Below are 27,859 nucleotides of genomic sequence, written 5' to 3'. Positions count from 1 at the left end.
GTGGGGCAGACTGGAGCAGAGACATGGGGGCAAGGGGCCGGGTGAGAAGCCTGGGCAGTGGGGATGGGGCAGAGAGGTTCAGGGGGCCAGAGGGGCCAGGTGAGGGAGAGGAAGGGGGTGAGGGCCTGCAACCACGCAGGCTGGAGAACCCAGGAAGGAGGGGCAGTGAGGAAGATGCTGAGCCTAGCGGGGCAGGGCAGAGAGGGGCTGGGGCCACGGAAATGCAGCGCTGGGTCACAGGAGAGGCATCTGGCTGGAGAAGACGGACTTGGGATTTGGTTCTGGGTGTGGAAGGCAGCCACGTAGAGCTGAAGCAGAGGGGCAGGGCCAGACATGGGCGTCAGAGGCTGCAGGAGGATGGAGCAGACTGGGGAGGAGAACGCCTAAGGTGAGGCCAAGGCCAAGGCCGTCAGATTCTCCAACATGACATGTCACCTCACGTCCTCCAGGAAGTCTTCCTGGCTTTGGCCCACAGGTTCGCTATCACTGGTCCAACTGGGACCCAGTTCCCCCCATCCTGACCCCAGGGGTGGGGCACGCAGGGGTCAGGCTGTGTCTCCACTCAGATGGGGCCAGCTGATGAAGGTGAGTGGGGTGGGGTGGGCAGTGTGGCTGTCAAGTCTGGGTGGGGGATCCTGGCGCCTCCCGCCGGTGCTGGCTCCCTTCCCCGCCCAGGAAGCTACCTGTCCTGTCGGACTCGTCCTACCCAGGAGGGACGGGTGCGGGCCCTGGGTCTGCTGCAGTGTCCTCTGGGCCGCGGGCTGGCACCATGCACGCCTGGCGGGCCCTGCCACTCTTCCTGCTGCTGGGTAAGTGCCCTGCCCACCCCTTCCCCACCGGCCCCCTCCCCAGAGGCCTCCCCCGACGCCCTCCCGTCCTCCTCTCTGCAGCCTCCAGAGCAGGGGTCCTGGCCCTCAGAGCCTCTCCCGGAGTTCAGCAAAACAACTCTGCAACCGCCTCTGACGCTTCCCTGGGCCTGGGTTCAAAAGTTCCTGCCACCGAAGCCCCTAGCTGGAAATTTCTAGATCAGTCTCCAGGTTCACAACTGTCTGCTGGAATCCCGGATTCCAGACGGTTTCCCGAGGCCCCCAGTCCAAACCACGTGTCTGGGTCCCTCTGGTCAGATAATTCTGCAGAGGCCCCAGACTTGAAATTCCCTACCCAGAGCCTGCGTCCCAACGCCTCCGAAATCCCGGGTTCCCAAGCACCTCTGGACACCTCAGGTTCTCAGGTTCCTGCCAGAGACCCCCAGCCTTCCAGCTCGGTTAAGCCTCCAGTGTCAAATGCTTCTGCATCAGCCGCAGACACCAAACCATCTGTTGAGGCTGCAGGTTCAAAATTCTCCCCAGAGGAGTGGGATCTTGAGTTCTCAGCCCAGAGACCAGAGAAGGAAGTTTCTGCGGAGGCCCACCCTGCGGCAGGCTTCCCCCAGCAGGCCGGGCAGCCTCTAGCTGTGCTGGTGGGGACAGCCATCCAGCTCCCCCTGGTGCCTGCCCCCAGGCCCGGCCCCCCGCCCCCTCTAGTGGTCTGGCGCAGGGGCTCCACCGTGCTGGCAGCTGGCGCCCTGGGGCCAGGGGGTTCTCTTAGCCTGGACCCTGCTCATCGGGACCGCCTGCGATTTGACCAGGCTGGAGGGGGCCTGGAACTCACCTCTGCCCGGCTGGACGACGCCGGGGTCTACACAGCTGAGGTCATCCGGGCCGGGGTCTCCCGACAGACTCGGGAGTTCACGGTGGGTGTGTATGGTAAGTGGCCCTGGGGTGCAGGGAATGTTTTGCCTGGGTTGATCCTTGGGCCAGGCACTGGGTCGTTCTGAGGAGGTTTGCTCTCCAGAGGAAGGGGTCCTGGATTGGAGTCCCTGTGGGCGGGATGAGAAGAGGGGCTGGGGGCCAAGACAAGGGGGCTCAAGGGAAGCTGGACCTGGAAGCCAAAATTCCTGGCTCTCAGGGGAGGAGGGCCTAGGGGGCTGGGGACCCGGAGAGGAGAGGGCCCGGAGACCTGGATCTCAGGCCGGTCCCCGAGCCCGTGCCCCCTCTTGCAGAGCCCCTGCCCCAGCTGTCGGTGCAGCCCCAGGCCCCGGAGACCGAGGAGGGGGCGGCCGAGCTCCGGCTGCGCTGCGTGGGCTGGGGGCCCGGGCGCGGCGAGCTGAGCTGGAGCCGGGACGGGCGAGCCCTGGAGGCGGCGGACCCGGACGGAGCCGAGGCGCCCCGGGTGCGCGCGGACGGCGACCAGCTGCTGATCGCGCGGCCGCGGCGCAGCGACCACGCCCGCTACACCTGCCGCGTGCGCAGCCCCTTCGGCCGGGCGGAGGCCGCGGCCGACGTCAGCGTCTTCTGTGAGTGCGCGGGGGCGCGGGCGGCGCCCGGGCGGGGGCGCGGGGCCCGAGGCCCCGGGCAGGCGGCGCTGAGGCCCAGCTGCGACCCCTGCCCGCAGACGGCCCCGACCCGCCGCTCATCACGGTCGCCTCGGACCGCGACGCCGCCCCCGCGCTCTACGTGTCCGCGGGCAGCAACGTGACCCTGCGCTGCAGCGCCGCCTCGCGGCCCCCCGCCGCCATCACGTGGAGCCTGGCGGACCCCGCGGAGGCCGCGGTGCCTGCGGGGCCGCGCCTCCTGCTGCCCGCGGTCGGCCCGGGCCACGCCGGCGCCTACGCCTGCCTCGCCGCCAACCCGCGCACGGGCCGCCGCCGCCGCTCGCTGCTCAACCTGACCGTGGCGGGTGAGGGCGCCGGGGCGGGGCCCGCGGGGGCGGGGTCAGAGGGGGCGGGGCCCGCGGGGGCGGGGCCAGGGAGGGGCGGGATGCGCAGGAGAGGAGAGGCCAGCGCGGAGGGGCGGGGCTACCCGTGGGGGCGGGGCCAGCAGGGAGGGGCGGGGCTGTCCAGGGAAGGGGCGGGGCCAGCCGGGAGGAGCGGGGATGGCCGGGCCAGGGGAACGTCAAGAAGGGCGGAGATCTCCTGAAGAAGAGGCGGGGATGTCCAGGTGAAGGGGCGGAGCCAGCGAGGAGGCAGGTGCCCGGGAAGGGGGGCGAGGCCCCCAGAGTGGGCGGAGATTCTGGGGCAAGGAACAGCCTCAGCGAAGTAAGCAGCAGGGTTAAATGGCAAAGAGTGGGTCACGTGGCAAAAGGGGGCGGGGTCATCTGGCAAGTGGGCGGGATTCACAGGGAAGGGCGGAGATGCCTGGGGAGGGGGCGGAGTGCCCTCGGAAAGGGATGGTCCCAGAAAGCAAGGGGCTGGCCACGTTAGGAAAGAAGGCATCGGCAGCCGCAGGAGGTGGAGTTTCTGGGGAAAGGGGGGAGTTTGTGGGGAATGGGGCGGGGCTAGATGGAGAAGGGGTGGGGTCACCTGGCGGGGAGGCGGGGCCAGGGGAGAGACGGGGTGCTCCGCCCTTGCCCCAGTCTTTCTCTTCCCTCTGCAGATCTGCCCCCTGGGTCCCCACAGTGCTCAGTCGAAGGGGGCCCTGGCGACCGCAGCCTCCGTTTCCGCTGCTCGTGGCCCGGAGGCGTTCCCGCCGCCTCCCTGCTTCTCCAGGGTCTTCCCGAGGGCGTCCGCGCGGGACCGGCGCCCTCTGAGCTCCTGGCGGCCGTCCCCGCCCACCCCCGGCTCAGCGGCGTCCCTGTCACGTGCCTTGCTCGCCACCTGGTCACCAGGCGCACCTGCACCGTCACCCCGGGTGCGAGGGGGCGGGGAGTGGGGGGCTTCCTTGTCTTTAACCCTGGAGAAGGATCTTTCCGTGCCCCGCTAGGATCCAGGAAGAGGGTCGAAACCTTCCTACTTCCCGAGAGATGAACCCGTCATTTTTTCAGAGCGTTCAGTGCTTGAGAAGGATAGCATGTGCTCAGGGAGGACTTGTTGAGCAAATCCAATAATGAGTGAGTGGGTGAAGCAATGCATGAATGAATGAGAGAGTGAGTGAACAGGCAGTTCTGGGTCAAGCTGCTGGGGTGTCACCGCGCTCTGATGTACAAAAGGGTGTAGGACTTGTCCATTGCACCCACGGTAACGTCTTGACTTCCTTGTTTGTGTTTTCTTCCACCTACAGAGGCCCCCCGAGAGGTGCTGCTGCATCCGAGGGTGGAGGAGACACTGTCGGGGATGGCAGAGATAGCGCTGGAGGCCTCCGGCTGTCCCCCACCCTCGCGAGCATCCTGGACCCGGGAAGGACGGCCCCTGGCTCCTGGTGGTGGGGGTCGCCTGCGGCTCAGCCAGGACGGGCGGAGGCTCCTCATTGGCAACTTCAGCCTGGACTGGGACCTGGGCAACTACTCCGTGGTGTGCAGTGGGGCGCTGGGTGCTGGGGGCGACCAGATCACCCTTATTGGTGAGGCCCCTCCTTTCCCAGAGCCCAAGAGACCAGTCCCCAGCCCCCTCCTCCCTCAGACTCAGGAGTCCAGCCCCCCCAGCCCCTTTCGCTGTCCCCTCTTGGACCCAGGAACCCACCCCTGCCCTTGCCTCCCCTCAGGACCCTCCATCTCCTCCTGGAGGCTGCAGAGAGCCCGAGATGCGGCTGTGCTGACCTGGGACGTGGAGCGCGGAGCCCTGGTCAGCGGCTTTGAGGTGCAGGCGCGGCTGGAGCAGCCTGACCTGGGCAGAGCCACCACGCACAGGGACTGGGTTTCCCTGCTCATCCTGGGGCCTCGGGAGCGATCGGCCGTGGTGCCCCTCCCTCCTCGGAGCCCGGGGACCTGGGCCCTGCGGATCCTGCCCACCCTGGGGGGCCAGCCAGGGACCCCATCGCAGAGCCGCGTCTACCAGGCCGGTGAGCTGGGGCTGCTGGCGCATTCTCCCTGCCTGTGTCCCAGCACTGGTCCAGATCCTCGGTCTTGGTTTGAGGCCTCATCCTCCTCCTCTCCCCAGCCTCTCAATATTGGAGTGTTCCAGGGCTCAGGCCTCTTCTCTACCTATATTTCTCCTCATTGCAATATTGTCCAAAGCCCAAGGGCTTTCAACATCATTGATAAACAGATAACTCTCACATACATTACCCTACCTTGATCTGGCCCCTGAATTCTAGACTCAAGAAGCCAACTCTTTATCTGACATCTCAAACTTCACATGTCCAAATTGTTCCCCCTCCCCCATAGTGCACCCCACCCCAATATCCCAATTATCAGCAAGGCCTGTTGATCTTCCTTCCAAAGTGTCCTCACCCATCCATTCCTTTCCATCTCCATTCCACCACCCTGGTGCAACACCCTTCTCTCGCACATAGACAGCAACAGCTGTTTTTCTGGCCCTTCCTCCCCCCTGTGCCCTTCTACAATCCATTCATTGAGTAGAAGCCAAAATTATGTAAATCACATCGTGCTGATGCCCTGCTTCAAAGCCTTCCATGATTTCCCACAAGAACTCCTTCCCTTCTTTGACTTCAGTCCCTCCCTCTCTCTCCCCTCATTGCACATCCTTCATTCACACGTTCTTTCACTTTGCTGAGCAGGGGAAACTCTTACCTGCAACTCTGGGCCATTGCATTTTTTGTTCCTCTGCTGGGAACACCCTCCCCAAGGTCTAGCAGGCCTGACTCCTTATTCTCTAGGTATCCCTCAAATGGTACTCCTTGGGGAATTTTCTCACCACCTCCCCCTTTCTAAAGATACGCTCTCTTCACGCTTTTTCCTTTTTTGCTCAATCTGTAATTATGCTCTTTATTTGCACATTTATTTCTGGCTTCCCTCCTAGAATTAAGCCCCACGAGAGGTAGGTCTCTTTCCTGATGCACCCACCAATGACTTCTGAGCACTGAGCACAGTACCAGGCTCACCACTGTCACTCAGGAAATGAATTGAGAGGCTGGGGTCCCAGATTCCAGGGTCCTGAGAGGGGAGGGGCAGGTGGCCTGGCCACCTGGGTCCCTGAAGGAAGGATGCGTTCGCAGCTTAGGAAATGTGGCCCAGCTCCTGCTGCCCTCCTCTCCCTCCCCCCCCCCCCCATCTCTTCCAGGTGCCACCCTGGGTCCCGGGGCCATCGCTGGCATCGTCCTGGGCTCCCTCCTGGGCCTGGCGCTCCTGGCAGCGCTTCTGCTCCTGTGCTTCTGCTGCTTGTGCAGATTCCAGGGTGAGCAAGGGGTCTGCTGGAGGACCCTGGGGAGAAGGGGGGGGCGGAGAGGGGAGACCTGGCCCAACCCATCAGGCCCTTCGGCGTCACTCCATATCAGCCAATCAGAGCAAGGCTCCACTTCATTGGCTGGGCTGGCTTGCTGGAGCAGCCAATCATGTCATCGCGTGTCCCCCCCCCCCCCCCCAGGAGCCTCTTCGAAGAAGCAGCGGCCCCCCGCCTCACCCCGGGTGATCTCCTGGCCCGAGAAGATGGGCAGGGTCACGCCAACCCAGACTCCACGGCCTCCGCTCCCCAAAGTCCCTCTGGAGGACCCTAACCCAACGGGGACCCACCCAGTGAGTGTGGGCACCCCAGTTTCCTTCCGGGGATAGGGGCGGCACTTTTAGTTTCTTAGGGGGATGAGATGTTCTGAATTGTCTTCCTCTAGTTGTACTTTTTGGTTTACAGTTGGTGAAGCCTTAACCCCCTCCCCCTTTTAAATAGAAAAGATGGACAGAAGTTCCCACCCAGCTTTTATGTCTGTTCAAGGGAGAGTGAATTCAAGTTTTCCCTAAAACCAGGGTGGAGTGAGACCTCCTTTTGTGTCCCCCCCACCACCATAAAAATTGGGCAAGATTTTCATTTTTTCTCCAAAGTGGGATGGAATTTTCCACTTAAAACTTGGGTTGTCTTATCCCCCCACCCCAAGGGTGGCCAGGCACGCTTTCCCCTTCTAAATGAAAAATTCAGAAAGGAAAGAGCTCGAAAAGGCTAGGCGGGTGAGCAGCTGTGTCACCTCCAGGGTAACTTCAGAGATCAACCTCCCCTCCTCCTTCCAGGTCACAGGCCCCAGTCCAGGCATCTCTCCAGGTGGGCTCCCAAGGACTGTGCGGGCAGCCACGCAGGTGTGAGGAGGGCCAGTGGCCTGTGCAGTTCAGAAAAGTTGGAGGCAGGACTTCCTGCCTCACCCCCACAGCAGGCAAGACTTTCCTGTCCTGTTTCAACTGAAGGCTGGACCCCAAGAGTGGGACTTCCTGTCTCCTCTCACCACAGAAGACGACTCTGCCTGTGTTTTTGCAACCAAGGGGATATGCCTCGTGGGCTGGGGGAGCCTCCTGCTGGCCCGAGAAGGGTGGCTCGCACTACCCGGACCAGGCAGGGTGGGCTGGCACAAAGGCAGGACTCGCTGTTTTGCTCACGTTGGAGCAGGTTCTCAGAAAAGTTCTCCCTTCATCCATTTTTTTCCCTCCTTTAGGATGGGCTTCTCCCAGCTCCCAGAGTCTTCATCTTAAAACAGATCAGATGAGTCCCTCCTCTTTTTCAACACTTCCATGGCTGCCTGCTCTCCTACACCTTCCCCTGTGCTACTCCAAGTAGTACAAACTTTCTCTTGGTTCTATGAATGGGCACCATGTTATTTTGCCTCCAGAACTTTGCCTCTGGAGTTCACATTGCCTTGAACCCTTCCTTTTATTTTGTGTGGTTCATTCCTCAAGTCTAAGGGTGCATTACCATCTACAAAGACACTTCCAAAACCCTGCCCTCTAGCTTCTCATCCATCATGATAACTCCTTGCTTGGCTCTGACATCCTCTCTAAACAGAAGGTTTCAGGGATCACGTCATTTTCCCCAACACTCACCACAGAGTCCAGTACACAGCAGGCTATCAAGAAATATTTGTTAACTGATCAACTATTTTGGGGCCAGTACAGGGCTGGGCTTTCTGCTGCTCTCCCCAGCATAATGGTTTTTCCTTTTCTTGGCTGAGTTTCTCATTAGGAACTTAGCGAGTGTGTCAGTGAGGATGCTTTTAGCTGCAAGGAACAAAATACAGAGTGGCAACAAGTATGAAGGTCTGTGTGGTTTTGATTTGGTTCAGCAACTCAGTTACCTTGTCAAGTACCTGGGTCCTTCACACCCTGCTTATCTGCCACCCTCAGTGGGTTGGTATATTGTCTCCAGGCTTGTGGCCCTATGCTAGTAATAAAATGGCTGCTGTAGTTCCAGGCATCACATCATTATGCAACAGTGTCCTAAGATAAAAGGAATGAGGCATGGCTGTCTTCCTACCTCACCTCTCTTTCTCGCTGATGGAAAAACACCTTTCTTGGAAGCCTACCAGCAATCTTCCCTTTCATTGGTCAAAACTGGCCACATAGCTGCAAGAGAGGCTGGAAAACCAGCTATCTCAACCTGTATCACAGGAAGTGCATCTGCCAACAAAGAAGAAAGGGAAAGCAAATCACTAAAATGCAGACACCCAGTGTCTGTCTCAGAGAAGAAAGTATGTGAGGGATTCTGGTTAAATTGTGAAGTAGAAGATGCCCTTAGGGAAATAGAGCCTCTGGATCTTTTTAGAAAGATGAGAGTCCAGGTTGGCGGGGCCTTAGAACTGTGACATCTCTTCTTCCATATCAGTTTAAGTTTTTGCTTCTTTTTCGATCACTGACTGGAAACCAAACTCAAACTGGCTTAAACATAGAAGGGACACTGTCATGCATGTAAGTGAAGGGGGGCATCAGGTACGTTTTGATCCAGCTGCTCCAGTGATGTCATCACAGATTCTAGCTCTGTCCTCTCCTTTCTGCATTCCATAGTCTTTCTGTCATTCTCAAGTTCCACATGCCCCCCCCCCCCAAAATAACCCCACAGATGCAGCTTCTCCTGGCTCTGTTACCCAGGCAAAGTGCATCTCTTCTGTGAACCCATGAGCGCTGGGATTCATTTTCTCTCATCAGCCTGACTGGGTCATGGTCCATCTCTGAACCAATCCTGTTGCCTTAAGCCAATCAGGGGTCATCTCTGGGCCTAGGGTCAATTCCAAATTCCCCAAAAAGAAAGTAGGGGGAGAAATGACACTAGGTGGGCAACGTCAAATGCCCGCCTTGCCCTCCTCTCACCCAAATCCTTAAAGATGCCAATGCCTGCAGGCAGAGACTTTGGAAAAAGGCGTTTATTGGTGAGGTGGTCTCAACACTCCCCATGAATCGGAACACACAGCCCCCAGGGCCCCCCACCCTTCTCCCATCAGCCCCTTTCCCACCCCTCCCTGTCCCCTGGACCCTGGGAATGGAAGACAATGTGGGATGGGGCCCACGCCCCCGTCTGAGGTACAGTCACTGCCCCTTGCCTCCCTGCCCCTTCTCTGCCCTTTCCCCCACCAAGCTGTGGGTGGAGTGGTTTGGGGTGAGTGATTATAGAGGGTCTCCCAGGAGTCGGAGCTGGTGACGTGGCATCTGTGTGTGGACTCAGGATGTCAGGGGAGGCCTCCCTCTCCTCCATGCTTCTTCCCCGGCCACCATGGCCCACCCTTGGGGGAACTACAGCTGGTCACCGGCCGTGCGGCAGCTGGTGCCAGGGGCTATTGCTGGTCACGGTCGCTGGTGCGTGTGTCTGAGTGTGTGTGAGGCGGTCGGGTCAGCCTTTGGGGGGTACAGTTGGTGGGGGCGCTGGGGCAAAAGAACCCGGTGAGGCCCCTGGGTGGCCGCGGGCCGGCTGCACAGGGAAGGCCAGCTGCACAGGGGCTCTGGGGACAGCTGGGTGGCACTGCAGGTGGCCGAGGGGAGTGGGGTGGGGGCAGGGCGAAGCACTGAGACAGACCGGCCGCACCAGCCACCGGCCTGACAGTCAGATGGAAGCACCGATCGGCCCAGGAGGGGGCCAGAAAGTTCGGGGTGGAGAGGGATGGGGCAAGTGGGAAGGTCTGGGGCGGCTGAGCGAGCGAGGGGGCGTCTGGTCACAGGCAGCCAGTGGTGGACAACAGGGAGGCCGGGAGCCAGCTGGAGAACCCTCCCCTCCCTGCTGAACGACAGCTTGACAGGAGAGTGTCACACCTCTCCCAGCAGCCAGACAGCTGAAAGGAACCCCCTTCGGCAGGCTGGGGGGGGGGGGGGGGCCGGTGGGCGTGCATATATTGGGAGAGCAGAGAGCCTGGGCACGCTCTCCTCACCGTTTCCACCACCCCGGACCTACCTCCAGCCCGAGGGGAGAGGGGCCAGGGTTGGGGCAGAAGATGTGGGTGCGGGGGGAGGAAGGCCAAGCCCCCTTCCCCACCACACACACATACACACACACACACACACGATCCAGTTCACAGCCTGAGCTAAGAGGGGTGTGGGGTGGCTGGGGTGGGTCACAATCGGAAACGTGAACGGGTGACGAGAATGGCTGTAGAAAGATGCATAATTTTGCGTTATCCCTCACAGTGATGGGTTCTCTAAAGATCTTGCTTCTTCCTCTTCCTCGGCGGCCGAGAGGTCTTCGGCCCCTTGGAGACCCACGGCGCTCGCTCGCCCTTCCTCTCTTGCTCCCGGCCTGAGGCCCCGGGTGGGGGGAGGCCAGCCGTCTCCTACATCCTCCACCACAGCCAGCCCAGGGCGGAGAGGAGGGTCAGGGGCCCTGGGGGTCTTGGGGCTGAGTTTTCCAGAGATCCGGGGCCTGGAGAAGGGGGGAAAGGAAGGGTCACAGAATGCGGCCCGGGGGCAGGGGCACCAGTGCTTGCCTCTCCTGGGCGCCTCCCCCTGCGTCGTCTCCCGGGGCCTCGGGGCTCTCAGTGCGTGCGGGTCTGCTCTTCTGAGGGTCTGCTTTTCTGACTTCGGGGCCTCGGCTGGGAGCCTATCTCGCTGCCTGCCTCTCCTTGCTACCAGGCTCTCCCTCTCCTCTCCCTGCCCCTCTCCATCCTCGACCTCCATTGTCTCAACCCGGGATTCTCAGTGCTTGTCCTTCTCTCTATCCAGAATTCCCACCAAGCCTCGATTCCTCAATCCATCAAAAGTGCACTCTTGACTTTCCTTCCCTAAAACCGACGAGCCTGGTATACGTCTCCATTTCGGGGCTGCCCCATCCACCTAGCTGCTCGAGCGGACGCCTTAGAACCACTTCTACCTGCGTCGCCCCCTCTAAGCGCCTGTCAGACAGACATCCCTCACTGCCACGCCCCCATCGCCCCCAGGACTGCAGCAGCCTCCTGGTCTCCCTGCCTCCTTCGTCCCCAAAGCCCATCCCTCGCACAACAGCTAAAGCGATGTCTTTAGAAGCATCAACCAGACGTCACTGCCCGCTTCACAGCCCCCCACCCCCATCTTCGACCTGAGCCTGCTCGGGTCATATCCGCCTCCTTGCTCAGCCTCTGCAGGTGCGGCTGCCTGCGCCGTGCAGCGATCCCCCTGGAGCTTGGCAGGGCTGACTTCTTACCACTGGGACCCGGGGCAAACGTCCTCCCCACCAGGAACCTCCTCTGATGAGCTTATCCATGTCCCACCCCCAGTCCTCTTTAAGGTTTCTCTCCTTAGTAGCCCTTCTGGGTACCTAAAACTAGGCACTGGTATATTTCTGTCTTTGCCTGTTATTTACTGACATATGCTGCTGCTCGTTTGTTGCTTGGCTTGCCCAACGCTGGCCCCTAGCGGGCGCTCACTACGTCTCTGATTTTTGCTTCTGATCTCAGCATCTGTGTCTTTCCTAAATCGGGCTGTCAGTCTGCGGGGAGGTCCCGGAGTCTCCACCTCCCCGGCGCCACCCACCGCAGGCCCTGCCCACCCAGCTTCCCGGCTCCGCCCCTTCCACCTCCCCCCGGTCCCGCCCACGCCCTGGCCCCGCCTCCCTCAGCTCCGCCCTGCCCACCTCCGCCCCCGGCCCCGCCCCCGCCCCGCGGCCCCGCCCCCGCCCCAGCCGCGCGGACGCACGCAGGAGCCGCATGGAGGCGCTGGAGGCTCCCAGCCGGTTGGCGGCGCGGCACGTGTAGTTGCCGTAGTGCCGGGCGCTCACGTTGGCGAAGAGAAGCATCGAGCGGGTGCGCTCCGTCTGCACCTTCAGGCCCTCCGCCGCGCCGCTGCTCAGCCTGCGGGGCGCTGGGGTCAGGGCCCGGGCGGCAGGAGCCCCGCCCCCAGAGCCCCCTCCCCGCAACCCCACCACCCCCGGGGCTTAGGGAACTAGCCGCCCTCTCCGGGGACGCTCGCGGCGCGGGTCTCGAGGGGCGCTCAGAGCCTGCCGGACCCAGGACCGCCAGAACCACCGCTTAGACCCCGACCCCAGCCCTGCTTAGCCAGGGAGTCTGGGGCCAGGGTTCAGCCTCCCAGGACCCCGCAGTCTCCCGGGGCCCAGCAGCCAGCAGCGCCCCCTCCCCCATTCTCGCCCCCCCCCCTTCCCCACGCCCCGCCGCGGGGCTGTGCTCACAGCCTGTCATCCTTGTACCACTGGAAATCCGCGGGGGGCACCGCCATGGCTTCGCAGCGCAGGAGGGCGGCGCGGCCCGGGGCCGTGCGGGCGCTGGTCACGTCTGTGATGGTCGGAGGGTCTGGCGAGGGGCGAGGCTCAGTGAGTTCCAGCGGGCGAGGCGGACTAAGGCGCCCCGGTCCCCAGCCCCTCCTTCCGAGACCCTCCCTCCCCGGGCCCAGAGCCTGGGGGCTCACAGTTGACGGTGACCAGCACGCGGCGGCTGTCGGGCACGGAGTTAACCCCGTTGTGCGTCACGCACTCGTATTCCCCGGCCTGGCCCCGCTGGATGTCGGAAATCTCCAGGATCTCGCCCTCGGAGGTGAAGCCGTCTGTGGGGGGAGGGGGGCGGGGCAGGGGTGGGGCCGGACACAGACACTTAACACGGGACAACACGGGCACAAGACGGGCACACATCAGCGGGGCGGGCACTGGGGGGTTGGAGTGCCCGGGTCAGGGGGACCGGGAGGGGCTGGCGGGGCCTGGGAGCAGCTGCGAGGGCTGGGGGAGGGCAGCGGACCTGGGGCTCCGTGACTAGGAATTGGGGGTTCGGAGCTTTCCGGGGTCTGACAGGGTCACGGGGTCAGTGGGGAGGACCTCGGATCTTGGGCCTCAGAAGATCCAGGAAATACAGATGCAGCAGGGAGGGTCCAGAGCCCGGGACCTAGCTCTCGGGATCCTCTGTCCAGAGATCTAGGGTCATGACCCAGGACGAGGCTCAGAAGCCCCGAGCGTCTAGACTGGGATGGAGACGTAGGGCACCCAGGGGTCCAGGAGCTCAAGACGGGGATCATGGGGCTCGGGTGCCCCCGTGGGGGTGGGTACAGGGCTCTGAGAGCTGCCCCCGGGGCGCCGGGGCCTCAGGGGGTGCAGGGGAGAGGACCTGGAGCTGGCCGGTGGCCTCCAAGGACCTAGGAGTGAGGGCCTGGGGGCCTGGGGGCTGGGGGTGGGTCAGGCGAAGCGACATGTGGGTCTGGGATGTCGAGTTCAGGCATCTGGGCTCGGTGTTTGGGGACAGCCTGGAGCCGCAGATCAGAATCCCCTAAAACTGATTGCGGGGTGCGGACGGGGACTCTTTGGGAACGGGTGAGCGAGAGTGAGGGGCGGGAATGTGACTGGGAGAGGGTAAGAGGGCCAGGGGGTCCGCGGCTTGGGGGTGCAGAACGGGGCCTGGCAGCAGGGATCCGAGCCCAGGAGCACTTGCGGGAGGGTGGGGCTGGGGATGTCGGGATGGGAGGGGCTGGGCGAGCTCTAAGGCTCTCTCAGGATCTGGGCTCCGCAGGCGAAAGAACTGGGTCAGGGCAGGATGGGGAAATCGAGCCATCCGCAGAGTTGCGGTATTAGAGGGATAAGAGGAAGGGGCGGGGCTGGGAGTGAGGGATCCGTGTGTGGAGGCGGGGAAGGGGTGGGGTCCTCACCTCGGAGCTGCCTCCAGGTGACCGTGGGTTCCGGCCGCCCCACGGCCAGACACAGCAGGTTCACACTGCCGCCCTCGTTCACCGCCACTGGCGAGGAGATATTCACGATGCGCGCGGGGACTGCGGGGCGGCAGAGCTCAGTGAGGGGCCAGGGGCCCTCAGGACCCCTGGATCCGGGCCCCAGCCCCTCCTCCCTCAGACCCAGGAGTCCCAGCTCCCAGCCCCTGGTCCCTCAGACCCGGGAGTTCCAGCCCCCAGCCTCTCCTCCCTCAGACCCGGAGTCCCAACCCCTCCTCCCTCAGACCCAGGAGTCCCAGCCCCCAGTCCCTCCTCCCTCAGACCCGGAGTCTCAACCCCTCCTCCCTCAGACCCAGGAGTCCCAGCCCCCAGCCCCTCCTCCCTCAGACCCGGGAGTCCCAGCCCCCATTCCCTCCTCCCTCAGACCCGGGAGTCCCAGCTCCCAGCCCCTCCTCCCTCAGACCCGGGAGTCCCAGCCCCTCCTCCCTCAGACCTGGGAGTCCCAGCTCCTCCTCATCAGATCCCGGAGTCCCAGCCGACAGCGGCTCTTCCCTGCTTCTCCCTGCCCCTTAGCCCTTTCCCCTGAGTCTCCAAAGAGCCAGCCTCCGGGTCGCCTAGCTGGCCTTCTGCCTTCCCTGCTCTTTCTGGACTTCTGTCCCTCTCTCCACCTTCATTGCAACTCGGTTTCTCTGTCATCCAGCAGGTCTGAATTCCCCCTTCCTCATCAACATCTATTTTTATCTACTATTACTGTTATTTTAAATTAGTGCATGCTTGTATTCTTGCTGAGTGTTGCACCCTGTTCCTAGTGCTTTACAAAACCCTCTCTGCCACCCTGGGGTGGATGCTGGTCTTTCATCAATTCGAAGGCACACGCTTTCTTCCCGTTTGGACACTTCTCAACTCAGAATGGCCTTACCATATATGATGCCAGACTTTTTTTGGCAGATTTTCTCCCTTCCTAGCAGAACCTACACTAATGCAGCCTCTTCCAGCCGATGCTGTCTTGGATTTGATGAACTGCAGCACTCTCCCCCTGGCACGCAGGGCGCTTGCCCGGGGGGCTCAGCTCCTGAGAGCCCAGCAGGCTCCACACCCAGGAGGTCTGGCTCCCACACTTGAGCTCTTGGCCACCCCTACGGGTCTGTTTCTGTGCTCCCTCTCCTCCCTCTCCTCCCTCCCCTCCAGACTCATTTAAAAATAAAACTTTGGCGGGGGGGGGGGGGGGGGGAACCAGTCTTCTTTTGAAATTTTGGTAAAATATTTATAATTCAAAAACTTGCCATTTTAAATAACTCAGCAGCATTAATTACATCCACAATGTTGTGCTACCTTTGCCACTATTCCCAACATTTTTATCCCTCCAAACAGAAACTACCCATGGAGCAAAACAAAAACAAAAACAAAAAAACCCTGTTCCCCTCCCAGGCCCTGGTAACCTCTGCTCTTACAGTCTCTAGGAATTTGCCTGTTCAAGTGGAATCATGTAATATTTGTCCTTTGGTATCTGGTTTCTTTCATTCAATATGTCTTCAAGGGTCATCCCTGTTGCTGCACATATCAGAACTTCACTCCTTGTTTATGGCCAAATAATATTCCATTTGCATATCTACCATCTTTGGGGGGACATTTGCATTGCCTCCCCCTTTTGGCTATCGTGGATGCTGCTGCTACAAACACTGGAGTGCACGTATCTGAGCCTCTGCTTTCGATTCTTTGGAGGTAACAGGTCTAGGGGCTGGAACTGCCAGGTCATAGGGTAATTTCGTGTTTAACTTGCCGGCTGCACGTCTGACGCTGGGTGAGGCAGGCTCCTGAGTGCCCTGGCCCCGCCCGGCCCCTCTCCTGGCTCCTGCCCCTCTGTGGGTGCCCCTCCAGACCTGTTGCTCCCCCTCTGAATTCTGGTGGCATCCAGCTGCACGGATGCCTCTCCACACTGGCTGGCTCTCTCCCGGGGCTTCTGCACACGTGGTTCCTCTTCCAGCACTAGCTCTTTGCTGAAAGTCTCCGCTCAGTCGTCATGTCTGGAGAGCCCCCTCGGAGCCGTTCCTTGCGAAACCAGCTCCCAAAGGGCCACGCTGGTCCCTTCTGCACCCCCAGCGTCCCCTAGAACAAAGCCTGCACAGAGCAGCGGCTCTGTGGGGAGTCGCTGCATGGATGCGGCTGTCCCCTGAGCACCGCCCCCCCCACACCCTGCCCTGGAGGAGGCCACGCTGGAGTGTGGTCGTCCACGTGCCTCTGTCCCTTTCTGCTGTGTCTTCCACCTGGGATTTGGCCAGCAGGTGCCCAGTGGGTGGGTCAGTGCCAGGGGCGGGGGGCTCACCGTGGACGATGAGGTACACCTGGGTGGTGTAAGGCTGGTGGCGGGTCTGGAAGGAGCAGGTGTACAGGCCCTCGTCGCCGAGCCCCACCTGCGTGATGAGGATGGAGAACTCCTCGGGCGTGTTGACCAGCAGCCGCACCCGCGGGTCGCTGGTCCAGCGGTCGTTGCCCGCGTACAGGATGTTGGAGCGGTTCAGCCAGGCCACGCGGGTCACATGCTCGTCGATGAAGCAGCTACAGGGTGGGGGTATGGGGTGGGGGGGAGAGAGGGAGGTGCTTCTCCCGCAGCAGAACTGGCAGCTTGATTCTCCACCCACCCCCCACCCCTGGGATGAGGCAGGGCAGGGAGGTCGCCGTGTCCCCAGTTTCCACTGCAGCCCTAAGAATCAGGCATTACTGAGCCCACGTGAGGGGGATGGACGGAGCCTCAGAGAGGGACAGCGTGTGCCTCAGGGCCACAAGGGAAGGGACAGTTACTGAACTGCTGTGAGCCAGGGATCCAGAGTGGGGACAGACCCAGAGTGGGGACAGACCCATAGAGAGGGGGATGGAGACCCAGAGGGAGGGGACGGGGACCCGGAGGGAGGGGATGGGGACCCAGAGGGAGGGGCAGAGGCCCAGAGGGAGGGGAATGGAGACCCAGAGGGAGGGGGACAGGGTCCCAGAGGGAGGGGCCAGGGACCCAGAGGGAGGGGGACAGAGGCCCAGAGGGAGGGGCAGAGACCCAGAGAGCTCCCTCCTGGCTGTCATTTATTGAGCACTCCCAGGCGCCCTGGCCTCTCAGCCTGTATGTGCATAAACTCTGGAACCCTGGGCAATCCCACGAGGGGCTCCTGTTTCCCAGCGCCCTGACAGATGTGGACACGAGGTAGGGGTGGTGCTGGCTCAGGCCGGCGCCCCCTGCCCCGTCTCTCTGACGGGAGGTGTCTGGCTGTCCATATGGGCAGGAGGTCTGAGGAGGCGGCGACTGCGGCTCTGGGAGGCAAAGGGGCAGGAGTGCGGGTCCCCGAGCCCTCCCCAGCCCCCTGGGGGGTACCTGAGGGTGGCGTTGTCACCTTCGCACACGGTGTAGTTGTCTGCAGGAGAGCTGAACTCGAGGCTCTGGGACAGCAGCCCTGTGAAGGGAGGGGCTCAGCCGGGGGGGAGGGGCGGCAGGGCCTGCGCTGGAGGCTCCGCCCCGCGTCTCAGAGCGCGCGCACGCGCACCACGCGTGGCCCGCGCAGACACACCGGCACGCGCATGTGCAGCTGCCATGCCAATCACACACACGTGCTTGCCAAAGCCCCAGAGGGACACGCACATGGGTTCACGCACACGCACCTCCAGAGACCTACTCAGAAGACACCCACTGTCACAAACACCACGTGTGCACGTGCATCCTCAGCTACAGGTGCACACGGAGACCTGCATGTGTACACACAGCCCCACACAGACACAGACACATATGCCTACGGATAACAGCCGCACGTAGACATGCAGGTACATATGCACAGATAGACGTGCACACAGACATGTACAGACACAATTCCACGTTCACAGGTGCACACGCGTCCACACCCACAGTACAAACGTCCATCAAGACACACGTGCACCCACAGGGCCGCTGCACGCAGGTTCTCACCCAGACCCCTGGGTACGCTGATGTGCACACACAGACACCCACGAGCACGAGGACCCTGGCGCAGCGGCACCGCACACACAGAGGGACGCAGAGATGCCCGACTCACGTTGCTCACAGACCCACAGATTCGCCCTTAGACGTGAACAGCCACGCACAGACTCGCAGGCACACACGTGTGTCCACGCTCCGCCCGCCCGCTCCTGCGCAGCACAAGGGGCATCCGCGGCAGGGCTCCCACCCCCACCCGCTCATCTCTCCCTGGACCGCGGCCAGGGCGTGGGGGCTGGGCTAGCGGAGGCGCTGGAGACAGCGCGGGCGGGGAGGAAGGAGGCAATGACCTTGGACGTCGCGAAGGGAGGGCCTGCCCCCGCCCCGGGATGAGGAGCTAATTAATCGAATGAATTAATTGCCCGTGCGGCCCCGATGGCTCCCGGAGGCCCTCTCCATCAGCAGCCCCTCGGCGTGCGGCTGGGACCGAGCCAGGGCTACTGGCGGACCAGGCGCTGGGGTCAGCCGCTGGGCCCTCCCACAGGCCAGGGCGCCTCCTGGGACAGAGGGAGGGGGCGCACGCTCCCTGAACTGGACGGGGGACGGGGATGCGTGTGCGTGCACACACACATGCCCCTACACACACATGCACACCCACACGCACACATACCGAACACGCCCACACTCATACACACACATGCACACGCAACGCGCACCTTTTCCAGATTCCAGGAGAACACCCAGAGCAGCCCCAGCCAGCAAACAGCCCCTCACTCTCAGCCACACGCGCAGCCTGGGCCCAGCTCGGAGGCCCTGGACGCACACCCAGCCCTGGACGCACACCCAGCCGGAGGTCAGGACCTTGTCTGCTCAGCCACAAAGAGCCAGCCCTGGGCACAACACAGGGAGGCACCCCCATCTACTCGGACCCAAGGACACAAATAGCACCCCGCCCCCGCACCACTGTAAAGTCCACACACCGTGACACACGGCGCCAGGGGAGTCGTCTTGCACACGCACGCACATGCGCTGGCGTAGGTCACGCTGAGCTCATGGCACAGGGCCACCCCCCTCCTCCCCCACACTGGAAAGTCGTGCGCGTGGTGACAGCCAGTGTAATGAAAGAGTTGGGCGGCCACGCCCTCTCTCGCACAAAGGGGCTGCGGGGCCCAGAACCAGCCGCAAGCTGTCACCTAGGGCGGGTCACGGGGGGCGAGGACACGCACACACAGACACCTCCCGCCGTTCCAGGGGGTGTCACACCCAGGCTGAAATACAGTCTCACATCCATGCGAAGACCCAATCTGCAGCTGGACCCTGCAGATGGACAGACAGACACGCCCCAGGGCTGGTCGCACATGCTAGGCACCCGCGCCCCAGCTTGGCACTGCGGACCCTCGGGGCCCTCCCCGCTGGGTGCCAGTCACGCCCAAGTCAGGACCATCAGTGTCTGCAGACATTGCCAGGTGTGCCCTGGGGGGGGGGCGGGAGCGGCACGACCGCCGTCACAGGGCAGCCTGGAAGCAGGGGCTGCTTCAGGGGCTCCCATAGGTCCCCCGCGGTGCTCCCCGCAGGGGCTGGGCCCACAGCTTGGCAGATGGGGGCCACCCTGGCAGGCAGAACCTTAACCACATGTTCCATTGGACAGAAGCACTGACAGACAGACGCACACATCCCGTGCCTGAGGGGGCTGTCCACCAGCCAGAGCAGCCCCCGCCCCTCCTCTGCCCAGCCTTCGGGGCTCTGCAGGCCTCCCTGGACCCTGCCCTGGCCCCCAGCCTGGCACCGCCCTGGCAGCGCTCTTCTGCCCCCTCCCCTGGTGCATGCCTGGTCCCGCTCTGTACCTCCCCTTCTCCTCCTCCAGGGCCCTGGTCAAATGCTGCCTCTCCAGGAGGTCCCTGTGCACCTTGGACGGAGTGGTCTGTCTCGCCTGCCGGACCAGGAGCTGTTCCTCCAGGGCTGGGCCCGGGGAGGGGGCAGCTGGGGGCAGTGCCGGGACATGTGCAGTGAAGAACCAATGCCTCCTGTGGGCCTCCGGGATGGATTTGCACGTCACGGGTCCCCAGGTGCCGGGATCAGGAGCCCCCTCTGTGCTGTGTGTCTTCGAGCCAGTCTTCTCCCTCTCTGGGCTTCAGTAAATGAGGATTTACGGGGGTTCAGGGCCCACCCTCTAGGAGTCCATGACCTACTCTGTCCCTGGGCCAGGCTGCTCCTCTCACTGCCTGAGCACCCTGGATCGTGGGCTGCCTGCCTCCCCCATCAGACTGGAGCCCCTCCAGGGCAGGACCTGGATGGGAACCAACTCCAGGGCCCCAGCATCTCCCAGCAGCCCAGGGCCCAGCCACAGGAAGCCTCAGGAGACGCCGATGTGCAAACCAACACGCCAGTGTACAAGCAGCCTGCTTCTGAAATTCTGCGTGGAAAACCCTCCCCTCTGCCAAGGGCCTCGATTAGGCCTCACCTCCCCTGGGAAGCCCTCCCTGAGTCCTCCCGGTCCTTGCCTGGACCTGTCTCCCCCATCAGACTAGGAGTTCCCCGAGGCCAGAGCCAGGCTCTGGTCCCTGTCCCAGCATCTCCCAGCACAGGGTCTGGCCCATAGGTGGCCATGGGAAACATTAGTTGACTGTGTATTCACTCATTAATGGATGCCTGTGACACTTTCTCCAACTTCAACTTCTACTCATTCTTCAAGGTCCAAACTCAAGTGCCCCCTCCTCCAGGAGGACCTACTTGACTGTTTGAGGCAGAGTCCCCACCCGCTCTTTTTGACACCCTCCAAACCAGCTGTGGCAGTGGTCCTGAAGGCCTCCCCTCCTTCACAGGAGTCCCCCGAGGGCTGGAAACTTGACCTAGCCCAGGGCAGGGAGGTGTTTGTGGAGGGAATGAACAGGCAGCAGAGGCCGGGCTTGGGGACCCAACGCCTGCCCCACCATTTCCTGAGTGGGTGACTTGACGCCAATCTGAGCCTCAGTTTCCCCATCTATAAGAAGAGAAAAAGAAGAGTTCTTGGCTCCGAGGGCGTTGGGGAGGGAGCCCATGGGATCCTGCAAGTGAAGTGTTTCTAACTGGGGGCCTGGGTTGCAGGAAGGGCTCGACATCCGCTGTTCCCCAGCGGCTGCTTTTTAAGGAGCAGCTGTAACTGTCCTGGTTTGGCGTCGGTCTCTCTGCACTGGATGCTGCACTCAGGTGGGGGGTCTGGGCGGGTGCGCTATGCCCAGCACCCACCCCTGACTCGGTGGTTGCTGAACGCATGCCCGGCAAGCACCCACTCTGATCGCACCAGGACAACACTGGGGGACTGGGCTGCCTGTGTTCAGATCCTCTCTGGGACTCAGTTTCCCCAGCTGTCAATGGGGATTATAACTGTGCCCCTGTCATGGGGTTGTGGGGAGCTTAAAAGAGGCAATCTGTAGAACGGCGTCTGCCGGCTAAGGACTCGAACACAGCTCTCGGGTGATCATGGGCCAGATGCTGGCTGGTCTGGGGGTCCAGTGGTGAGGGAGCAATCGCACTCCCCCCTGCCCTCGTGGAATTTACAGTCCAGATCGGTGGGCCTCATCCCTGCTTGATAAATCAAGGAACGAAAGTTGCACGCAGGTGAGTTCCCCGAAGATGGAGTTTTCTCACAACCTGAGTGACCGTGCCTTGGAGGAAGAACCTCTTTACCCTGCAAGGGAACTTAGGCAAAGCCGGGACCCTCCAACCCGGGGAGGCCTGGAAACTCCTGGCCATGTGGGGAACCCCCCATGGACACTGTCCCAGCTGAGTCAGAGGGGATCCAGAAGAGTGGGTGGGCTATGACTCAGGCAGGTTGTCCCCCTGAAGGAGGGGGCATTTAACGTTGGGCCTTGACGAATGAGTAGGAGTTTGAGAGCCGGGGCCCTAGGAACCAAAGATGAGGAGCCTGAGGCTTAGGGAGCATGCATGAGCCTGCCCCGGCCACTGAGTCAGTGGCAGAAGCAAGGCTGCATCTGGGGAGTGGTGGTGAGTAGTTCTGGTGGTGAGAAGAGGCAGGGCCTGGTCTAACTGGCACTGAGGAGTCCCCAGACTCGTCCTTCTCTTGCCTGGATGCAGGCTCAGAGCCCTGTGAACCGCACGCTGCATGCTGCTTGGGCCCTGCGCACAGCCCTCCTCGCTGACCTCTATGCTGGCCCCGATGCAGGGCCTTTACTCCTGCTATTCCCAGATCCTTTAGAGGCGGCTCCTCTTCCTGCAGGACTTAGCTCCACCTCTCCAGCTCAGGGACGCCTGCCTCCCTCGCGGGGGCACCAAGGCGGGCAGCTGGGCCCTGACGTCCCTGATTGTCCTCACGGCATGCGTCACTCTGTTACCTTCTTTACTGCTCCTCTCTAGTTTTTTTCTTTGTTTTTTTCTTTGTTGATGTTTTTTTTCTGTTGTTGTTCTCCCTCTCCCCACTAAGTCTCCTTGAGGGCCCGGCCTGCTCTGGTTTGTTCACTGCCATCTCTATCCCCAGCTCCAGTTCCCAGAACAATGACCGTCTGGAATCAAAATCTGTGACATGAACCCTCGAAGCGGAGCACCAGCCTGGACAAACGGGGAGCTCGGACGTCCCGCAGTGAGCAGGTCAGGGGCGGCGCCGGCACTTCGGGGCTCCCGCCTGCGGGCCGGGTTTGCCCGCCCGCTCTGTCTAAACAGCCATGCCACGCCGGCTGCCCAGTAAGCAGCGGACCCCCGCACCACTGGCCGCAGCTGAGGCTGCCACTGGATTTTGTTGAATTGCTTTTAAATACAGCAGCATTGCTACTCTTGCAGATGAAGATATGTGTGTGTGCATAAAGAATGCAGAAACAAAAAGACAGATCGTTACCTACAGATGCCAGGGAGGGAGACTTAAGTAGGAAAAAAGGAAAAAAAAAAACCTGTTGCAGAGAAATGGGTTTACCATGATTCTATTTGGGGGAAAACACCGGCCAGCAAACCATGATTCTATTTGGGGGAAAACACCGGCCAGCAAACCAATCGGTTACAGACGGGGACCTCCGGGGGTGTGAGAGAAAGCTGTGGAAGGGTGTGCTCCAGCCAGTTGCTGCCCTAGGTCCTCAGCAGAGAGCAGGTGAGGAAGGGTGGGGGGGAAAGGGCTTGTTCTGACACATAAGCCCGTGGACTGTTTCCCTCGTGTAATTTGGGAAACATCAAATGAACAAATGAGAAGGTACTGTAGTGTGTGCCTTGCCGTGGCGGCCTCCCAGAGCCCACCCATGGGGTGAGGGTGAGTTCCTGCCTCCTACTTGTGTTCCAGCCCACTGCGCCCCATTCCCTCCAGCCCTCGGTTCTCAGATGGGGAACCTCAAGTCCAGGGGTAGCAAGGGACTTGGTCAAGGTCACAGGCCCCTCCTGGCTCCACCAGCGTCCCCAGCCCCGGAGGCGCTGCAACGGGGATGTCTGGAATCCTAAGGGCAGAAGTGGGGACATGGGAAGTTACTCTGAGGGTGCAAGGAGAAGGGGAGGCAGGAAGGAAAGAGGGGCAGGAGGGAGGGAGGAGAGACCAAGGGTGGAGGAATGGGGGATGGAGGGAGGAGAGGAAGGAGAAGTGAGGGAGGACTCAGGCGTGAGCCGCGGGAACTAGGAAGAGGAGAGCCCCGAGCGGGTGTGACAACCAGAAAGCCTCAGAGGCAGAGGGAGACAGATGTGAAATTGTGCTGAGACCAGCAGGGACGGGGAGACGGACAAACGGAATGACACATACAGAGCATCCTCCTCCGGGACCCAGAGGCTCAGAGAGAGACCTGGAAGCAGGCAGTGATTGCGGGGCCAGGCGGGGAGAAGGTCCTAAGGCGCCGCTCCAGTGTGTCTGCGCGCCGGCGTGAGCGGCGGGTGCGTGCCCGCGTGTGCGTGGGTGACTGTGGGTGCCACGGGGGCTGCCTCCGTGAGGCTCTGGGGGGCTCTGCGTCTGTCGGGGTTGGGTCCCGACAGAGTCCCTGACTCAGGCTCTGGGTTCAGGGCAGGGCCTGGGGAAACCTCTGGAAACACTAAACTCCCCCTGCCCCTGCCCCCGCCCCCTGCCTGGAACCTCCAGCTTTCCTGCGCTCCCCTCCCTCCCTCCTGGGGAGACCCAGGTCCCCCTTCATCCTCGGCCCAGAGACGGTCCAAGTCGCCCCCTGACTCCCCACACCCGCTCCACAGCCGACCTTCCCCCGCCCCTCCCCCACCGGAGGGCTGAGATTAACCCTTTGACCCCTGCATTAGCCCTCCCCCTCCCTCTTCAGCGCCCATCTCTCCTCCTCAGCCCAGACGCGTGCCCAGACGCGCAGCCCAGCTCCTCACATCTGAGCTCCCCACCCCCCGGCCCAGCACCCCCACCTCCCTGGACCCCCAGCTCCGCTCTTCCACAAAACTACACCTTCCACCCCCCAAAGCACCAACACTTTCTCCCAGCCCGGATGACCCAGCTGGGGAATCGCGGCCCCTCCCCCGGGGAGGTCGCAGCTCCCCCTTTCCCCAGCCCCCAGCCCCAGGTCTCCGGGCCCGTCTGCCCCTTCCCTTGGCAGGCTCTGGGTAGGCCTCCCTCCCCCATCTCCACCCACCCCCCGCCAGGACCTCCTCGGGGACGCTCTCAGCGCAGAGACCCCCTAGGCGGCCCCGGCGCCACCACCCACCCACCTCAGTCCAGGGATCGTGCCTGGGGGAGAGGACTCTGACCTCACCCCCACCCCCGATCCCGAGCCGCAGACTCCCGCCCCCAGGCCGCGACCCGGCGTCCGCCACCCTCTCCCCAGCCCCCAAGCCCAGGCTCCGGCGCCGGGACGAGGACCCCTGCCCCCGGCGCCGACCCAGACATCCGAGGACCCCTGCCCGGCCCGGGGACGCGGCCCCCCGCCATCTCCCCGCCCCGGGCCGCGACCTCGGCGTCCGCGGAACCCCCTGTCCCGCCCGGGGACGCGGGCCCCCGCCCCCCTTCCCCCCGCCCGGGGGCCCCGGCGTCCCGGCCGAGCCCCCCGCCCCCGGCGCTGCGGTACCTCGGCTGATGACGGCCAGGCCGGCCAGGGCGGCGGCGGCGAGAAGCCGGAGCCGGGCCCCGGGCGCAGGGGGGGGCATCGCGGCAGCGGCGGCGCGGAGGGGAGGGGAGAGGGGGGGCCGGTCCGGGGCGCGCGAGGCCTGGGGGGAGAGGGGGAGGGGGAGGGGGACCCCGCCTGCGGCTGCACCGGCCCGGGGGGCGGCGGGGGCGGGGGGAGGGGGCCGGGGGGGCGCGACGAGGCGGCCGGAGCTGCTGCAGACCCGGGGAGGGGGGCGGCGCTGACGGGCAGGGAGACCGGCCAATCAGGGGAGGCGGGGGGCCGGGGAGGCGGGGCCGAGGGGGGGTTGCTTGTTGGAGGGAGAGGCCTTTGTTACTGCGGCCCGGCCCCTACCCCTGCCCGCCCCGGCGGCCCCCGGCCCTCCCACTCCGGCGCCCCGGAACCCGGGGTCTGGGACACTTTTCCCCAAGCACAGCCCCCAGGTCCCCCACTTCCTCCTCCTCCCTCAGACCCAGGAGTCCAGGCTTCCAGCCCCTCCTCCCTCAGACCCAGGGGTCCAGGTCCCAGCCCCCTCTTCCCCGGGGACCAGGTCAGCTCCTCCACCATCTTCCATGAATAAGCACTCCACTGACTTTCGGGGAGGAATTTCCTTCCTCCCTCCACCCCAGCCCTCAGCCCCGGGGTAATAGGGGGCCAGGGCGGGACTGGGGAGACCTGATTTTGCAGGGGGTGCAGACTGCCCTGACTCCACTCCGGCTTTGCTGCGTGACCTTGGCCGAGTCACTGCTCGGTGTCTTCCCCAGCAGCATGGAATAATCCCTAGTTCTCAAGGTTCCTGGATCTTGGAGGAGCTGCGGGGTCCGCCCAGCAGTCTGTGGTTCCTTCTTTCCTCCTGGTTCCTGGCCTCTTCCATGGCCAGGTGTAAACCCCCTTCTGAGACCACCACGTGAGGAGTCCGGCCCCTTTCCCATCAGAAAAGAAGGGGCAGCTGGAAGCCGGAGCTTGTGAAAACGGCCCTCCTTGTCCCTCTCCCACCCCACCCAGCCCCCTGGGAGAGCAGCTGGCTCTGCTGGGCCTCTCCTCCCACCTGTCCAGACCTCTGCCCTTGCCTCCAGGCTGCAGTCCACAACCACTGGACCACACACCAACTTGGCCCTGGCTTCCTCTCTGGCCCTGGAGCAAGCCTGACGTGCTCCAGCCTCAGGCACTGGCTCTTCCTTCTGCTAGGATGCTCTTCCCACCAGACCAGTGCGCCTCTCTCCTTATCATTTCAGTCTCCCAGCTAAGAAGCCTTTGCTGCTGCACTTATGCAAAGTTAGTCCCACCCCCAATCCCTAACTCTGGCAAATATAGGTATATATATATTTGCCTTCACAGCATTCAGGATTCTCTGATTCCATTTTTCACTTCTTCAGCTTCGGCTGCTTTCCCCCACCGCCCATTTCCAGGATGCAAACTTCCCGAGGGCAGGGTTTTGCTCTGCTTCTGCTCAAGGCTGTGTCTGCAGAGCCTGGAACCCCGCCAGGCCTCTGCTGACCTTGGACTCCCGTGTGGGCTTGGCCGGAGGGGGCACAGGCTGCCCACAGGAGGGTGACCTCGGCCTGGCCCACCCCTGCCGGGCAGCACTTCTCCCGTGGCACCCTTTCTCCACCTCGTCCCTCCAGGCCTCAGCAGGGTCGATGAGGAACCCTTTCCTTCTGTGGCTTGACCTCTCCTCGTTGTTCCTCTAAGTGGCACTTTTTTTGGAAAGTCTGTTTCAAAATTCCCACTGGAAAGGGCAGGTGGGGCAGCTGCCGTGGAAGCGAGTTTGGCGGTTCCTCAAAAAGTTAAAAGTAAAAAGTAGGTGTGTTCCCAAAGGACTGAAAGCAGGGATTTGAATGACGCTCGTCCGCCCACCACCATGTCTAGAGGAGGAAGCAACCCCGGAGTCCATAGACAGATGAATGGAGAGACGAAAGGGGGGCTATCCCGACCGTGGGATACGATGTGGCTACAGAGAGGAAGTTCCAAAGCTCGTGACAGTGTGGATGAGCCTGATGTGATGTTACAGTGAAATAAGCCAGCGTAGAAGGACAAATGCTGTCTGCTTCCGCTTAGGTGGGAAACCTAGAATAAGCAAATTCAGAGCCAGAAAGCAGGTCGCAGGTTCCCAGGGGCTGGGCGGGGAGGGGAAATGGGGGTTACTGCCTAGCGGGGACAGAGTTTCTGATTGGGGTCATGAAAAAGTCTGAGAGGCTGGTGGTGCTGGTGCACAACATCGTGAATATAATTAACACCCCTGAAGTGTGCACTTAAAAGTGGTTAAAATGGGAGAAGTTGTGTTCTGTCTATGCTGCAATCAGCAAGCCCCACTGCAGGGGCCTGCCTCCTTCCCATGGCCCCGCTCTCTCGCGGGCTTTTATTATTCCTTGTTGAAGGTTCACCGCGTGCAAGGGGCTTCACGGGGCACAAGTCAAGGCCTGGGGTCCCCGGAAGTTGTTGCTTAGAAAGGCCAGGAGTGTGAAATACGGCTCAATTTTGCATCTTTTAAGCGGAATAAACATTTAGGGGGGGCCACGTGTTACCTCATCTGTTAGATGAGCCAAGATCAAAAGAGCCTGAGACACACACGGGGCTGGGGACGCCATTTGCTGGCAAGAGGGAAATTGTGCCCTTCCTCGGGCATTGGCTGTGATGATCATGCCGCATGCACGTGCCCTTTGACCTTGGAAGTCCACGGCCCCGCGTTCCAAATGGCAGAGGGCCCCTAGGACACGCCCAATGGCAGATGGACAGGGGCCATCGCTGCAGTCCCGTCTCCAGGGCTTGGAGGCGACAAACCCTCAGCTCCCATGGGGAGAGACTGGCGAGGACACACAGGGTGGGATCCCAGCAGCTGCTGAGAGCGGAGGCCACGCTAGGACGGGGCGCTAAGAAGCCAGGGCAGGGAGTGCGAGGACGTGGAGACCACACACCCTCCTGCGCGATACCCCTCCAGGACAGGCTCTGTCAGCGCAGCCCGGGGGGACGGACAGTTCTGGGAGGTGGGGCCCCCTGAGCATGGGGGATGTTGTGTCCCTGGACCCGCTCACCCTCCACCCCCTCATGACAACCAAATGTGCGCCTGGGGCGGGACAAAGCTGCCTCTGGCAGGAGACGCCAGGTGCCCAGGGAAAGGTTGTCTCTGGGCAGGGAAACTGAGGCAGGAGTCTTGCTTTCCTGCCAGCCGTCTCTCATCTTTCGTCTGGAGTTCGTGCAAAACCCCTTCAGCAATAAGTCATTCACGAGAACTGAA

At 62.3% G+C, this 27,859-nt stretch overlaps 2 protein-coding genes across 2 annotated transcripts; one reads left to right on the top strand and one right to left on the bottom strand.

Moving 5' to 3' along the window:
- The first annotated feature begins 341 nt into the window (after positions 1-341).
- VSIG10L (V-set and immunoglobulin domain containing 10 like) lies at positions 342-7,879 on the top strand. Its single transcript, XM_071209419.1, has 9 exons — positions 342-1,745; positions 2,042-2,335; positions 2,434-2,718; positions 3,414-3,668; positions 4,038-4,316; positions 4,458-4,754; positions 5,936-6,049; positions 6,239-6,387; positions 6,871-7,879. Exons 1-9 carry the CDS (start codon positions 770-772, stop codon positions 6,940-6,942), a joined length of 2,721 nt encoding a protein of 906 aa, XP_071065520.1. The 5' UTR covers positions 342-769; the 3' UTR covers positions 6,943-7,879.
- A 1,089-nt stretch (positions 7,880-8,968) lies between these two features.
- IGLON5 (IgLON family member 5) lies at positions 8,969-24,820 on the bottom strand. The gene is made up of 8 exons (XM_058280718.2): positions 24,589-24,820; positions 17,039-17,117; positions 16,004-16,236; positions 13,663-13,782; positions 12,442-12,576; positions 12,206-12,326; positions 11,716-11,870; positions 8,969-10,468 (listed from the first exon to the last, which is right to left on the bottom strand). The coding sequence occupies exons 1-8, from the start codon at positions 24,665-24,667 to the stop codon at positions 10,380-10,382; spliced, it is 1,011 nt and encodes a 336-aa protein (XP_058136701.1). The 5' UTR covers positions 24,668-24,820; the 3' UTR covers positions 8,969-10,379.
- Positions 24,821-27,859: the final 3,039 nt, after the last annotated feature.

The sequence above is a fragment of the Dasypus novemcinctus genome, chromosome 18, assembly GCF_030445035.2.
Source record: "Dasypus novemcinctus isolate mDasNov1 chromosome 18, mDasNov1.1.hap2, whole genome shotgun sequence".
In the NCBI taxonomy this organism is placed as follows: domain Eukaryota; kingdom Metazoa; phylum Chordata; class Mammalia; order Cingulata; family Dasypodidae; genus Dasypus; species Dasypus novemcinctus.
Note: the sequence above shows the minus strand (reverse complement) of the source record. Positions and strands in the feature narration are given on the sequence as shown.